The sequence below is a fragment of the Salvia miltiorrhiza genome, chromosome 3 (genome assembly GCF_028751815.1).
Source record: "Salvia miltiorrhiza cultivar Shanhuang (shh) chromosome 3, IMPLAD_Smil_shh, whole genome shotgun sequence".
Classification (NCBI taxonomy): Eukaryota; Viridiplantae; Streptophyta; class Magnoliopsida; order Lamiales; family Lamiaceae; genus Salvia; species Salvia miltiorrhiza.
Window position 1 is genome coordinate 42174964 of NC_080389.1, and position 14989 is coordinate 42189952.

Genomic DNA, 14989 nt, shown 5'->3' on the forward strand with positions numbered 1-14989 from the left:
CGTCAAATGAGCCGACCAAAAGAGAGCCATGTATTGGGGAAACATCGTCACCAAATGCAACATGCAATGGCCCCAAGGCACCATTCCACGCGACGTGAAGCAAATCAAGTCGTACTTTCAATGCGTCCAAATGGACGTGAAGGTGTGAGAGACCATCTGCGACAAGTGTCGGGCGAATTGGGCCTACAACATGAGCGATGAGCAAATCATCACTCAAGCACAACAATTGTATGTTGTCGAGCATAGCAGTGTATTCAAGTATCCACATGCGTGGAATGTGCTTCGCGAATGTCAAAAATTCACATCTATTGGCAAGGATGTCCACTTTGGCAAACTTTCCAAGGGCTCGCATGGTTGCTATACAATGACTTATAGCGAGCAAAGTATCTCCACAAGGCCCCAAGGCCACAAGGTGGCGAAGAAAGACAAGGTAAAGGCAAGAAAAAGGCGGAGTCGTCCGGCGAGCAAACTCGAGCTCTCGAGGCTATGGAGAACATGGTTAAGGTAATAATAATTTTCTCCCAAACCCAACGCGACCTCGCGGATGACATCATCTTGGGTAGGGACACCTCTTAAATGAATCCCAACGATTTTCGTATCATTTGAAGAAGGTGGATGAAATCAAGAAACACAATCTATTACATATATAAAAATCAAATGTTGACAAAATTTACAAGAATACCATTTTCCCTCCAAAAGACACTTGCTATTGTCCAATGGACTTTCTATTTCTATTATCCAATAAGTTTTTAGTTGATTATTATATAATATTATTCTTGTTATATTCTTAATGCATTGATAATTAATATGTTAAGAGCATCTCCACTCGCCGGTGCGAGTGGAGTGTCGATCCGGGGCGCTGGGAGGCGAGCAGCGCTGGAGACTCGCCCTGATGCGAGACGGTGTTTTAGCTAAGACACGGGACGAAGGGAGGAAATGGTTGGCGCATCCGGAGGACGCGCCCCATTTAAAAAAAAATCGAAATTCATTTTTTAAATTTAAAATAACCGTTGCAATTTTTTTTTAAAATCGACCGTTGCTATTTTAACGGTTATTTTTTTTCCCTTTTTTCCCTTCTATAAATACCACTCTTCCACAATATCAAATTCACCGCTTTCTCAACTACAATCCTCTCTTTAAATTTTTTTTAATCCCAACAACAATTCTCTCTTCTACATTTTACTTGTAATGGATCGCGAATTCGATGAATACCTCGAGCAACAAGGCGTTTCGAGGCTTCCAATGATGGGATTTGCTCCATTTTCGCAAGCCTTCAATGTCTTGGCTACGGGAAATCTTCCCACGCCGGCGCCGAACGCCAACGTCCAAGAAGAGCCGGAGGCTGTGAAGCCGAAAGCCAAGGGCACCCGCGCTGCATATTCTAGCGAGGAGTCCGAGCTCGTGGCAATCTTGTGGGCGGAGGCAACCCACAGTCCTATTTTGGGGACCTCCCAAAGGTTGCTCCAATATTGGGGAGCAATCGCGGAGAAGTTCAACGCGCTTAATGAGTCGGGAGCGCCGCCGCGAAAGGCGGAACATCTCAAGTCCCACTTTGCCCGTGTCCAAAAGGAGACGAAATTCTTCGAGGGCTTCTACAACACTTGCAAGGAGAATTGGAGGAGTGGTATGAGCGACGATCAAATCACCCAACAAGCCCAGACGATGTTCGATGCGAATTTCAAGAAGCAATTCTCCTACATCAAAGCTTGGAAAGTGCTTCGCGACTGCGAAAGATTCATGTCGCAAGCCGGGATGTCCACTCCGCAAAGAAGTCGAAGGGCTCCGATGGTGGAGCAACCACCACTTCTTCGGAGCCGAGTGTCACGACTAGGCCCCAAGGCCAAAAAGCAGCAAAGCGAGACAAGGGCAAGGCGAAGAAGGGAGAAGGGTCTTCGGGAGGAGGTTCGACGTTCTCCGGCGCCCTCGAGAAGGTGGCCGAAAGCATGAAGGAGCATGCTCTGAAAACAGGAGAAATCGCCGAGGTCAAAAAAATGCAAGTCGAGATAAAACGAGAGGAGATGGATATGAAGCTCTTGAACAAGGACACGACGGGTATGACGGAGGCACAATTGGCCTTGCACAACCACCTAGTCCAAGAAGTGCTCAAGCGTCGATGGCTTATTTAAATTAGAAAATTATTGTTATTTTTTATTTTATTATCGTATTTTAATTATGTTTTTAATTTTATTTTAATTATTGTAATGTTTAATTTTATTTTTAATGAAATTGGGAATTTAAAAATAAAAGTGTAGAAATATGAATTTTGTGGAAATGGAGATCTAAGACACTCTTTAAGCACCAATGCATTGGAGAGGGGTGTGTCTTAGGTGACACCATGCATTGGAGATGCTCTAATATTTATACATCACTAAAGATTATTTAGTAAAATCGTTTCCGCTCAAGTTTTATCAGTCTAACTGACAAGTCTTAGGACAATCAGTAAGATTTATAACACTTCTCTGATTTCGAAAACTGATAAGACTGATCCTTTATCTGAACTTCAGTTTGTTGACTAGTTTCTCAAACTGAAGTTACCCAACTGATTCATTATCAGTAGCAGTCTAGGTTCGCTTCAAAACTGATTGCGCATTTACACTGATCACCTCACCTTAGTTTACTATCATCAGTATTGGTATAGATACTGACTTCAGTTTTCAAAGTTAAAAATAGCCTGTTGGTGTATTCCCCCCTCCCCCATACACCAGTTCAGTGACCCTCCGAGACCCAACAAATTAAATGAACAAACATTTACAAAATTATAAATTCTATATAATTACATGTAATAGCAATTTTATAATGGTGGAATCCTATATTAATTAATGTTTTTGTTGGTCATTTTATAATACCATAATATGATTAAATAATATCATAAGTTAACTAAAGTTATTTAATAGATATTGTACATTTTAACTTTAATAAATGTAATTAAAAATAATATTATAATTTTTATTTTATAAGATGTTATGATCTTAGGCTCAATGTACCATATGTTTTTTGTTCAAGAAATATTCACTTTATTTCTTGAGTTTATTAATATGATATATATTCGTACACGAAAAATAATTAATATACGTATAAGATATAAATAATTAAAGGAATATAACTATGTCGGAATAATTTTTTTGAGAGGTTAGTACACAATTAATTTTATATATTATTATTATATCAATTATATTATCTCTTTTTTTATTATTTATAATGATTAATATTGATGAAATATAGTAATCATGTGTTATGTAATATGACTAAATTAAATTACACAATTTATTATAACAGAAACGATCATCTGCTCACCGTAGACAAGCATAACGTGCCCACTATTGATGTGAAAATTGTAATTAGAGTAAGATAAATTTTGTAAGAGTAAGATTTGTTCAATCACTTTTCTAGGTAGATAGTATATGTATGAAATTGTTATTGTTTATTGAAATAATTACATGTAATTACAAAACTTTTATCAAATTTGTATTACACACTACAAGAAAATTTGGTTTGTAAATTACTACACTATTAATTAATTATGATTTGATGACCAATGTCAATTTACTCTAAAATTATACTTGAGTTGTCACTTGCGTAGCATAATCATGTGTACAAAATTTAAGTTACAAAATTATACTCCCTCCGTCCCATTATTTATGGCCTATATTTCTTTTTGGGCCATCCCAAGTAACATTTTGAGCCATAATTAGAGCTTAGTTAAATTTGTTAATCAATTCAATATCTCTCTCATCTAATTCCTTCCAGTCGCTCCCTACCGCCATTACCTCTTTCTCGTCTTCCTCTCCCTCCCCTCCCACCTCTGTCACCCGCCACTCCTTCTCGTTGCCATCTGCAGCCACCTCCTTTGCCTCCTCAAACCCAAACCCTGTGCCGACCCCCACCTCTCCCTCTCGTCGCCATCCGCCGCTGCCGAGTGAAACCCTAACAGTGTCGCTGTCTTTCTTTCTTATCCGCCGTCCACCTCTCCCTCTTGTCCGCCACCGAGTGAAACCCCAGCAGTGGCGCTGCACCGACCCCCACCTCTCTCTCTTGTCCGCCATCCACCTCTCCCTTTTATCCGCCGCCTAGTGAAACCCTAGCAGCGGCTCGGTCCCAGATCCATCTACCGTCCAACGCTGCCAAACCTCTCTCTGTTCAAATTTCTGGCGCTGCCTCTGTCCTCCACTGCTCCTCCTCCGCCTGTTTCCTTTTTTTTTTTTTTGTTTCTGAATCTGATGTTATTCTGGGTCTATTGTTTTGGGGAGCGCCCTCTTGTTTTTTTGTTTCTAATTTTTGTTTTTTGGGGTCTGGCTTCTGGTCTAAATCCGATTTGATTTTGTTTGTAAATGGCAAATGAAATTTTACTTGAAAGATTTGTCTCTTGCCCAAAATTGCAGTTTGAGTTACATAGAATTAATAAGTATAGAATGTTTATTTCAAATTCTAGAATTTAATTGTTTGAGATATGGATATCAATTTTGTTTGAGATTTGATTTGTTTGAGATTAGATTTGAAAAAGAGTTGTGGCTTTGTCCCCATTTTTTTCTCCAATCCCTTTAAAGTTTTGATCGTTTTTGTGTTGTTGTTGTGATCTTGTTTGCATAATTTCTCACATATCTATACACACTTCTCTCTCTCATGGTGAATTATTCAAGAAAAAGATGAAGGTTGTCCATAGCTGCTGGCTTTAATTCTAAAAGGCAGAGAAATATGAAATTTTAATTAATCTCCTAATGCAACACCTTTTCCCCTAATTTAAGTCTTCTTAATCTTCGTGCCGAAAAGGCATAGGCCATAAATAATGGGACGGAGAGAGTAATATATTAACGTTACAAAATCTCAAATTTTAAATAAATAAATAAACCATGACACAAAATTTATTCATTAAAAATTTTAAAATTGTGAACCCTGAAACCCTAATTTAGTAGTAAAATAAAAAATTAGAATAAATTAAAATAATACTTCCTTTATCCCTAAAACATCTTGCTTTATTTCATTCTTGTATGTCCCTGAAACATAATCTATTTTTTGAAATAATTCTATTATTACTGTTGGGGTCCTGGAGGGTTGACTGACATATGTAATTGGGGGGGAGGAGGGGGGAGGAAAATACACCTGTGGGCTATTTTTCACAAGGCATAATCAAACTTAACCAATTTCCAGTTTAGAAAATAGGTTGAAGACTGATACTGAAGATGCTTCAGTAGATTGACATCAGTCGAGCACATGAGCTACGTAAGGCTTCAGTCTATAGTTTGTAAAACAGAGTTGAGTTGTTAATAGTTCTGACTATAAGTTGAATCGTCAGTAGGATTAATAACTCAGCAGCGAAATTTAAACTTAATGTGAATAGCCTTTAGAAAAGTGTTTGTCATTTGAAAAATCCTTAGTTACACTTTTCAGTTAATCCAGTTCAATTTGAAACAGTTCAGCACAGATAAGGAAATAACGAAAAGCAAATAAAGAACACAAGGATTTTAACGTGGTTCAGAGACATTTCCCCTACATCCACAACCAGATAATTTGTCTGACAAACTTTTCTGGGCTAATGCTTAGAGGTGCACAACAAACCTACCAATCCAACAGAATTGGTTTTAACACTTAGCACGCCATGACGCTGTCGTGTCTAATCAGCTAATGCTAAGGTAATTGGAGCCAGAACCTTTAAGCTGGACTCCCTCTTGGTCTGACGGTACCAATGTAACCTACCTAGTTTAGTTTCCTAGTACTAAACAACAACCACTTGGCTTACCGGATGCCAAGGGACCTATGGTTTAGTTTCCTGGTACTAAACCACAACCACTTGGCTTGAATGGTGCCAAGGGACCAACTGCTTAGTTTAACGTTACTAAACAACCACTCAACATTTTCTCTTGTAGAGATGTGGTTTGAGCACTTCCAATTAAGATTACTGAGAAAACACTCTCATGTAATCTAGACTAGACTTATGATATTACATGATGTACCTAGTCTATTAAGAGAGCTTTGATAACTAGCTACACTGATTTTACTATTCTCTTCTTCGATTCGACATTAGTAAATTTAAGGAATTGCTGGCTCTATATTATGGCAGAGCTTCAGCGTATGTCTTCGAATCGGTATTCCTCCAAGATTGAAGATCTTTCTCGAGCTCTATTTATAGGCAGAGTCTTGAATAGATCCGTTGGAGAGATGGTCTTCAGGATTTCTGCCGTTGTGAGACGTTCCAGATTTTTGGGCAGAGGCTTCAATCTGCTTTGCTCCTAATTGGTTAAGAGTCCGATTCCTCTTTGTTTTAGGAGCATGGTGCGTCAAAACTTTGGCACCAAAAAGGAAAGTCATTGTACTGGAAAGGACTATCTTCAAATTTGATGCATTTAATGCCGTTGCAGAAGCATTTGATGCAAATCTTCTGATCTTCAGTCTGAGTACAAGAGTCAACTGATAAGGTTTCATCGATCAGTTGTACATATGATCAGTCGTTGACTTCAGTAAGATTGTCCTTTGAATTTCCAGTATATTTTCTCCGTTTTTCAGTCTTCAGTTGAGCTTTGGTCTTCAAAGTCTTCAGTCTTCAGTCTTTGTTATCGAGAGACTATATCTATCAGTTACCTTAACTCTAGTCAAAGGACTGAACTCTAACAGTTGAGTTTAGGTATAAGATATAGTCTAAGAAAATGAATCTAAGGGTTTTGGGATCATCAAAACTGGGATCAGATAATTCTTCTATTTTCCAACAATTACCCTTACAATTTTAACATATTTACACACATTGCCACTAATAGATGCACTTTTTTAAACATATTTACACACATTGCTACTATTACCCAACCACCTATTCTCTCTCTATGCCTTCTTTCACAAAACCCTAATTTCCCTTACAACTCCTCGCATCCGCCGCCTCACTCTCTCACGTCTTCTTTTTTCCCATTGTGAAACTGTCACAATTTCCACCAAGTCATTTTATCTACTAATTACATATTCCTTAATCTACGTGCCAAAAGTAATTGGATATTTGTAATGGCATGGAGTGAGTAACATATTTCGTTCGGTTTGAAGGACTAGATATGACTAGATTAGATTAATCTTTATCATATCTTGTTCGGTTGGGTGGATACGGCCCGTGATTCAATCTTGGGAGAGTGCCATATAGGATTAGTCTTGGTGTATGAGTCTTGGCTTACCCCTATGACAAAATTAGTTGGGCCAACTTAATCTTAGGTAATATCGGGCTAATTTAATCTCGGCAACCGAACGCCCCTAGTAGTAGATTAATAGTTCAAAAAATATATCAAAATAATCAATTTTTGTAATTATTCAAAGACGTCTTCCATGTTACAAATACTTCAAATGCTTGAATTTTGTATTTTTTTCTGATTTTGCACCCAACGAATTTTAACCCTTAAATCGTAGCTAACATGACAGTCGGATTGACATCCCAAATCTACAATTACATGTTTAAAATCTCATATTGACAACAAACTTATCTGTTTCGTTATGAACTTCAAACTTCCCTCTCAATCTGGCTGCCATCTCATTAACAATTTGTGGGTAAAAATTCGTCAAGTGCAAAATTAGAAAGAATATAAAATTCGAATATTTATAGGCAGATTTTAAAATTGAGGTGCAAAACCAGAAAATGCAAAAATTTTGAGTATTTATAAGCCAATATACCTAGAAAAAAATCACCAAATAAAAAAGGAAAATTTGAAAAACAGAAAATCAATACCTCTCTCTCTATAAATACGGAACATATTGATTTTTGCTTCTTGTCTCCTTCGTAAGTCTCCACTTCTCCACAAGTTTCCCTCGCTCTTGGCATCTTGTCTTGCACGACAATCAGGTGAGACCAGAGTTTAATCTCTTATTTTCCTTAATTTCTTGATCCAAACCACTTTATTTTCATCCTATTTGTCTAAAATTTGGTGAGGCTAATTCCGCTCAGCTTTGTAACATACGATTTTATTTATTCTAAAAAAAAAAAGGATATGATTTTATTTTTATTTTTTATTTTTCGCCTATTTCTCACTTTGTGAGTATGATTAATCTGTTTTGTGAGTAAGACCACGTTTATATATAGTGAGTTGAATTCAATCTTAACTTAATGGTGTTTTTTCTCTCTCTTTTTTCTACTTTGCATTTGTATCTAGTTTTTCTGTGATCCGATGCTTTTTGCAATAAATGAAACCAGCGGATTCCAGCAATTTGATTGTGCTCTTCATTATGCTGTGATGAATTTTCTTCCTTCTGGAAGACTGAGTCTGAGTATCTTGCTCTATACCGTGCTTACTGGTTAAAGATTTTATACTTGGTTAGCTGGTTCAAAGTAATCCTTGAACTTAAGGATTTCTGATTGGGATTTCACAAATTCTGTTCTTTCATCGGTAAAGAATCTGATCCTTTTCATATTGATATGATGCTTCTTTGGTGTAACGGGTCTTTTAATCATTGGATGAAGATTTAACCTGCATTTAGTAGCAAATGCTAGTTGGCTGGATCATAGACTTCAAGCATTTAAACTAATGATCTTTATACTTTGTGAAAAAGGAATGATGTTGTTCTTTTAATTATAAAATAGGCCCTTTTCTGGAGATTGAATTTTTCATCGTTGAGTTTCCTTCTTTTAATCTTGTCAAAGACCTTCATGCAACCTTTTCTAGTTTCAGAGCATATCTTTCTTAGGTTCACTTTTCATGTTAATTACAACCATTTGTTTCTAAAATGTTCTTTTGATTTGCATCTTATGCTTTGGTCATGCAGCAGCGATATCAAACCTTCAGCCACTGTGTTTCTTTGTGATACCATGAGTTATGATCACTGTCTGGTTAATGGAAAATATTCACAGACTTTTACACTTAAAATCATAGAGAGCTTTTTTATGGTTACAAACATTGCCAATTTTCTTGGATCTGAAATTATTCGCATTGATAGTTTGAGGGTGTCTTCTATGTCATTCTTCTTAATTGAATAATTTTTGTTCTAAACAAAGATAAAATGATGCATCTGATCACTGCGTTATCTGGCCTGCATGCAGATACTTCTGAGGCATGGAGACTATTGCTGATGCTCCAAACAAGGTATTTTTTTCTTTTCTTGCACCAATCCAATTTTAGTTATAATATCAACAGGGTGACATACACTTCTACAATTGATACGAGCTAATTTTCATGTAGGAAGTAAAAGGGAGCTCACCCCCAGATAAGAAGCTCACTGTGGTTTTTGTTCTAGGTGATTTCTCTACTTTTTAAGCGATTATTGCTGCAGTGGTTCTGTTCAGACGTTAAGCTATTGTCCATTAGCTAACAAAATTTTTAGGTTGAAGTTATGTAGTTAACTTTTATGGCTATTCATGTACCTCATATTCCTCCAAAACAAATTTCCCTCTTTAAATTTTGAGCAGGTGGCCCTGGCAGTGGTAAGGGCACTCAATGTGCAAATATTGTTCAACATTTTGGTTATACTCACCTTAGTGCTGGTGATCTTCTCCGAGCAGAGCAAAATTCTGGTTCTGAAAATGGGTATGCATTATTCTAACACTATTGCTATTTAATATACGCACTGAAAAATGGCATAAAATTCTACCACAATTTTTTAAATGAGAATTGTCGCTTCATCTTTGATCACCAGTTGTTTGCCATAGATATATAGGTCTTCCAATTGTAAATTTTTAGTCATCAAAATAATTTTGTGACTAAACTCTGAGGTTATCGGTAGACTTGTTATGTAAGATAATTTTGACTTCTTACATATGTCGTACTATCCAGTAATATGCCTTGAGAAGATAAATTCCAACTCTGTGCTTTCAATTATTTTTAAAAGGCAAACCGGCCTTCTCTTTGAGTAATATTTTGATGGGATTTTCTCTTCATTTATGATACGCAGGGCAATGATTAAGAACATGATTAAGGATGGGCAAATTGTACCCTCAGAGGTAACAATTAAGCTTCTCCAGCGGGCAATGGAGGAAAGTGGAAATGACAAATTTCTTATTGATGGTTTTCCTCGTAATGAGGAGAATCGTGCAGCATTTGAGTCTGTTGTATGTCTTCTCTTTTGCTTCTCCCTGCTTATACCAATACACACATGTTATTAATATATAGGTCTACAGTTTGTATGTCGTTTATTTCCATGACAATATACATGGCATGATAATGTTTTTGTTGGCATCTGTGTCTTCTTGTCTTAATTTAACAAAAGATGTTGCAATTAAGGAAATTTCATTTCATTTTCATGTTGTACGTTGCAAAAGTTTATTTGAGCCATTTGGTTTGAGTAGAAGAATATATATCCTTCATGCGTACCAGCTGTTTCATGTTATATCTCTTTGCTTTTTACCTTGGCAGACTGGAATTGAGCCCGACTTCGTACTTTTCTTTGATTGTCCAGAGGAGGAAATGGAGAAGCGCGTGCTGAATAGAAATCAGGTTATTCACGCTTTGGTCATGAGGATAGTATAAATTGATTTATTCTCTAAACAATACTCCCTCCGTCCACCAAAAATAGTCCTAGAAGGGAACGACATGGTTTAGTTTATTGTAAGTGTAGAAAGGGTCCCACTTAAAAGGTAGTGTTAATAATAATAATGTATTGTATTGTGAGTGGAGAAATGAGCCCACTATGTGATAGAAAGTTTCTAAAAGTGGAAAGGGACTAATTTTTGTGGACATCCCAAAATGGCAAAAAAAGACTATTTTTTGTGGACGGAGGGAGTATTATGTAGGAAAAGATATAAAGTAAGACTGTATAAACTGTAGTTGTAGCACGAACCACATGCATCGTCACATGCCTTAAAATGCAAGTTCTTTTGATGAAACATTAATATATTTAAGAATAGTGCAGATGAGGTAATGTGTTTCAATCTTCATCTCAATTTTGAAATTTATTTAGCTTTACATTCTCTCATCATCCATTTCTTTTCTCTACTTTAAGGGTAGAGATGATGATAATATTGTGTCAATAAGGAAGAGATTTAAGGTGTATATAAATTCTAGCCTCCCAGTGATTGAATACTACAATTCCAAAGGCAAGGTTCGAAAGGTAATTTGTTTTACTTATTCGCTCTGAGAGGCCAAAATTTATTAGTGCAAGTGGCGACTGACGTGTCCTTTGATTCAGATTGATGCTTCCAAACCAGTTGAAGAAGTTTTCGAGGCAGTCAAAGAAGTTTTCACCTCCCTGGATGAAAAGGTAAGACAGCACCGTGATATTTTTGGGAGATGTATAAGGAGAAAGAAATTTAGAAATGGTGCAACAAAATGCAGTTGGATGAGATGCATATTGCCTTCATGAACTTAGGGCTAGCGTATTTTGTGTAGCAGAATAATATGTATAGATTTAATGAAATATCTAATGGAGCTTTTGTTTGAATATGTTTTACGGATTTGTGTTACTTGTTAACGGAGAAAAAGAAAAAGAAACAAAAGTCAAGCAATTGTGGGGTGCTTCTTATATAAAACAACTTGTAATTTAATTAGAGATTGATATGGATGTTAGTATGCACACCAATGTAGACATATGCAAATAATTATCATTCTTTTGAATGTAATGTATTCTTTTGAATGTAATGTATGGAAATGAAGTGTGGAAATAGCTGCATAATATGGCCATTTTATTCCAGTGTAGGTACTATCTATTCTAGCTTTATATTTGTATCGTTTTAACCATAATATAATTGCTTGAAAACGCTGAAAAGTAAAGGAAATAAATGATATGTTACAAGATGTACTTGAATGTAAGTTGGAATTCTGGAATTGCAGGTGGTTTGAGATTTTTATGAGTTGATGAGGCTTGGCAGTTGAAGGTAATGTTGAGATTTTGATTATTTCTGGACTTAATTTAGTCGTCACGAGGCTTTTGTCTATATATTGTAATGCAGTGGTTATAGTGCATTAGTGGTCAACATTTTTCTTTTGGTTTATTGTGCCTTGTGATGTAAAAAGGAGTAAGTACCGTCGGATCCCAATTATTTTTATTTTCGCTTTTTGCATCAATTTGAAAATTTCAGACACAATATACCTCAATTACGCTATTAAACGGTTTTTGCATTCGACGGAGAATTTCGGCGAAGTAATATATCCACTTGTAAATTTTATTGATGATTTGACTTAAAACTGGTACTACATGTCAATTATAATCATATTAAATGACGTTTAATGAAAAGACGTCGTTTTGCTCCCTTAGTTTACGTCGTCGTTTCATTTGGGCGCCGAAATCCTCTTCTTAGGGAGCTATCTCGAGCTCCAGTGAGTTCGCGCCATTGAAGCAGAAGAAGATTCCCGATTTATGGGCGACGGGTGGTTTCCAGACATGTTCGCGTTGAAGGAATTGGGGTGGAGGATTCGATTGGCATCTCGAAGAAATGGTTCAACGCCTTGGTGGTTTGGAGCCAAGGTTTTAAGCAATCGTTCAGCGATTCAACTTTCGATTTCGTGTTTTGTGGTTTTCAATTCGGCTTTTGAAATATGTAAATCATTTCAACCTTAAGTCTCAGCCTATTTCTCCTTTCAATTTTCAATGGATTTGACGTTGAGAATGAATAAGAACTCTAATTATATCTTCAAGCTTATGAACCTTATAATTCTAAATTTATTAAGGGCATTTGTTGGTACTATCACTGCTGCCGGTTGCAGAGGTGAGAGCAGGCGGAAGTGAGAGGAGACGACGAGGGTTGGGTGCAATTCTAATTAAGATAATTTAAGGGCATAAAAACCCTAATAATCTATTAATGGCATAAGAACCCTAACTACACCTAAATACTTTAAATTAAGATAAAACGATGACGTTTTATTGTCAAGGAAAACGTTGTTGTTCGGTATATCGGTTGTTGGTGCCACGTCAATTTTTTCGGCTGCCAAGTCCAACTTCAATTTGAGGGTAATTTAACGGAGAACTATAATGCACGGATTCGCGCAAAATCAACCCCGTGCAGTATCCGATTCGCGCGGGGGGCGGGTGCGGGCGCGATTCGCGTGGGATTCGCACGGGATTCGCCACCTGGCGAATCCCCCCAAAAATCAAAAAAAAAAATTTGGATTCGCGAATCGGATTCGCGAATCGGGATTCACTCTTGTTGGCTGGCAGGAGGCGAGGCGGCATGATCCGAGACGGTTGCCGCGTGCTTCGAAAAGGGTGCAGCGAAACCTGTATTCTAAGACCTTGTTTGCAGTGGATCGAGAGCACCGACGCACAAGGCCACGCCACCGTCTTCGTCGCCAAGTTCTTCGGCCGCGCCGGCCTCATATCCTTCATCTCCGCCGTCCCTGAAACGCAGAGGTGCTGCTGCTCGAGCTGTTGGGGTCGGATCTTGTGATGGGAATGGAGGAAGGGGAGTGGCGGAGGCCATTGGTTGTGGTGGAGGTGCTGCTGCTCGAGCTGTTGGATGAGAGAGAGAGAGTGTTTGGGGAAGGGATTACGGATGAGAGAGAGAGGGGGGGGGGGGGCGCCGCGTGAGAGTAGAGAGAGAGAGGGCGGTGGGTTGTGATAAGGAGAGAGAATAGGGTTGAGAAGAAAATGGGCCGATTCTTTTAATTAAATCTCATGGGCCGATTTTTGTTAATTTCATGGGTCATGCTTTTTTTTATTGGGCTCAATTTATATATTTTTACTTAAATGTAGTATTAAATATTTAAACTAATACATTATACTCTCTAATCTAAGTCTTCTAAATTCTCGAATCGCACCCTATAAATTTTATTGGTTTTATATATAATAAAATATATAAAAATATATATATTTGATTGGTTATATGTAATAAAATATATAAATATAATAGATGTATCCTTCACGAATCGCACCCTATAATTTTTGAAAATCCGTATCCCCGCACCCGAATCATATCGCTCCCGCACCCGCCCCCCCGCACCTGTGCAATCTTGACGGAGAATGAAAAAAATTGCTTAATAGCATAGTTAAGGTATATTGTTTGTGAAATTTTCAAATTGATGCAAAATGCAAAAATAAAAATAGTTGGGGTATTTAGGCACTTACCCCATTTTACAAATATCATTTTATAAATTTGATGTGTAACATTATAGTGAGAATTACATTTTTTTTTTGTGAGAACGTGAGAACCATTATAATTAATGCATTCACGGTAAAAAATAATGCATCCAATGTTAAAATTAGTGCACTAAAAAAAAATTTGATGATGGAAGGTTTGAAAATAATGCACCCGAGGTTTAAGTAAGATCCACTAAAAAAAAATAAGAAAAGAGAACTATTTTTAGTCATTCCATCATTAAGATCGATGGTGGATGTATATCTTATTAAATGAATGGATCACTTTGGTTTGAATACTAGAGCTAGGATTTTTTTGGGGGGAGCCAGGATTTTTTTCAAGTGCATTTAGTGGCGGAGCCAGGATTTTTTTTTTTTTGGGGGGGGGGGGGCTGAACACCGCCCCCAGAATTTTTTTTTTGGGGGCATTCAATACATTTTAGACATTTTTTACTAAAATACAAATATAATAATAATAACGACATTTTCATAGATAATACTCCCTCCGTCCGCCAAAAATGGGGCACAATTACTATATTTGGCGTCCGCAAAGAGTGTACCACTTTCCTTTTAAGGAAATAGTCCTACCATCCACTTTAACCTTTTAACCTTACAAACACTCTTTATTTACAAAAAAACCCACTCCAAATTCAATCTCAACCACATATCTCAAAGTGGTGGGACCCTTTCTCCACTACATCAAAATTATCACCAATTTTATTAAATCCCGTGCCCACCTAAAGTGCCCCACTTTTGACGGACGGAGGGAGTATAGTTCTAATACATTCCAAATAACATAACTAAAAAAGGGTTTTTAATTTCCTTTTTTTGGTTTCAGTGCTAGTAAGGGTTTTCAGCCTTAATTTCCTATGTTATAATATATATATATATATATATATATATATATATATATATTAAAATAAAAATAATATGCATATTATAATTTTTATTTTTTTTTCAAAATTTGGGGGGGTGGGGGGGGGGCTCTAGCCCCCCTGGCTACGCCCCTGAGTGCATTAATTTAATAGTGGAT

At 37.0% G+C, this 14989-nt stretch overlaps 2 protein-coding genes across 7 annotated transcripts; both read left to right on the top strand.

The window, feature by feature from the left end:
* Positions 1–1188: 1188 nt before the first annotated feature.
* Positions 1189–2516, top strand: LOC131018826 (uncharacterized). Its single transcript, XM_057947531.1, has 2 exons — positions 1189–1788; positions 2505–2516. The coding sequence occupies exons 1-2, from the start codon at positions 1189–1191 to the stop codon at positions 2514–2516; spliced, it is 612 nt and encodes a 203-aa protein (XP_057803514.1).
* A 5135-nt stretch (positions 2517–7651) lies between these two features.
* Positions 7652–12007, top strand: LOC131015842 (UMP-CMP kinase 3-like). 6 transcript variants are annotated; one of them, XM_057944283.1, is made up of 9 exons: positions 7668–7804; positions 8996–9038; positions 9135–9189; positions 9362–9479; positions 9844–10000; positions 10305–10385; positions 10891–10998; positions 11077–11148; positions 11697–12007. In XM_057944283.1, the coding sequence occupies exons 2-9, from the start codon at positions 9009–9011 to the stop codon at positions 11724–11726; spliced, it is 651 nt and encodes a 216-aa protein (XP_057800266.1). In that variant the 5' UTR covers positions 7668–7804; positions 8996–9008; the 3' UTR covers positions 11727–12007. The 6 variants fall into 6 exon arrangements, with proteins under 6 accessions (XP_057800265.1, XP_057800266.1, XP_057800267.1 ...); XM_057944284.1 differs by having other exon boundaries at positions 11718–12007; XM_057944285.1 differs by lacking the exon at positions 7668–7804 and adding an exon at positions 8023–8345 and having other exon boundaries at positions 11718–12007.
* The last annotated feature ends 2982 nt before the right edge of the window (positions 12008–14989 follow it).

What these genes read in the sequence shown, in the direction of transcription:
- LOC131018826 (XM_057947531.1), top strand. Translation starts at nt 1,189, where the DNA reads ATGGATCGCGAATTCGATGAATACCTCGAGCAACAAGGCGTTTCGAGG.
- LOC131015842 (XM_057944282.1), top strand. Translation starts at nt 9,009, where the DNA reads ATGGAGACTATTGCTGATGCTCCAAACAAG. An exon ending in AATTCTGGTTCTGAAAATGG is followed by an intron (nt 9,480 to 9,843) that starts GTATGCATTATT and finishes TATGATACGCAG; the next exon opens with GGCAATGATTAAGAACATGA. An exon ending in GTGCAGCATTTGAGTCTGTT is followed by an intron (nt 10,001 to 10,304) that starts GTATGTCTTCTC and finishes TTACCTTGGCAG; the next exon opens with ACTGGAATTGAGCCCGACTT.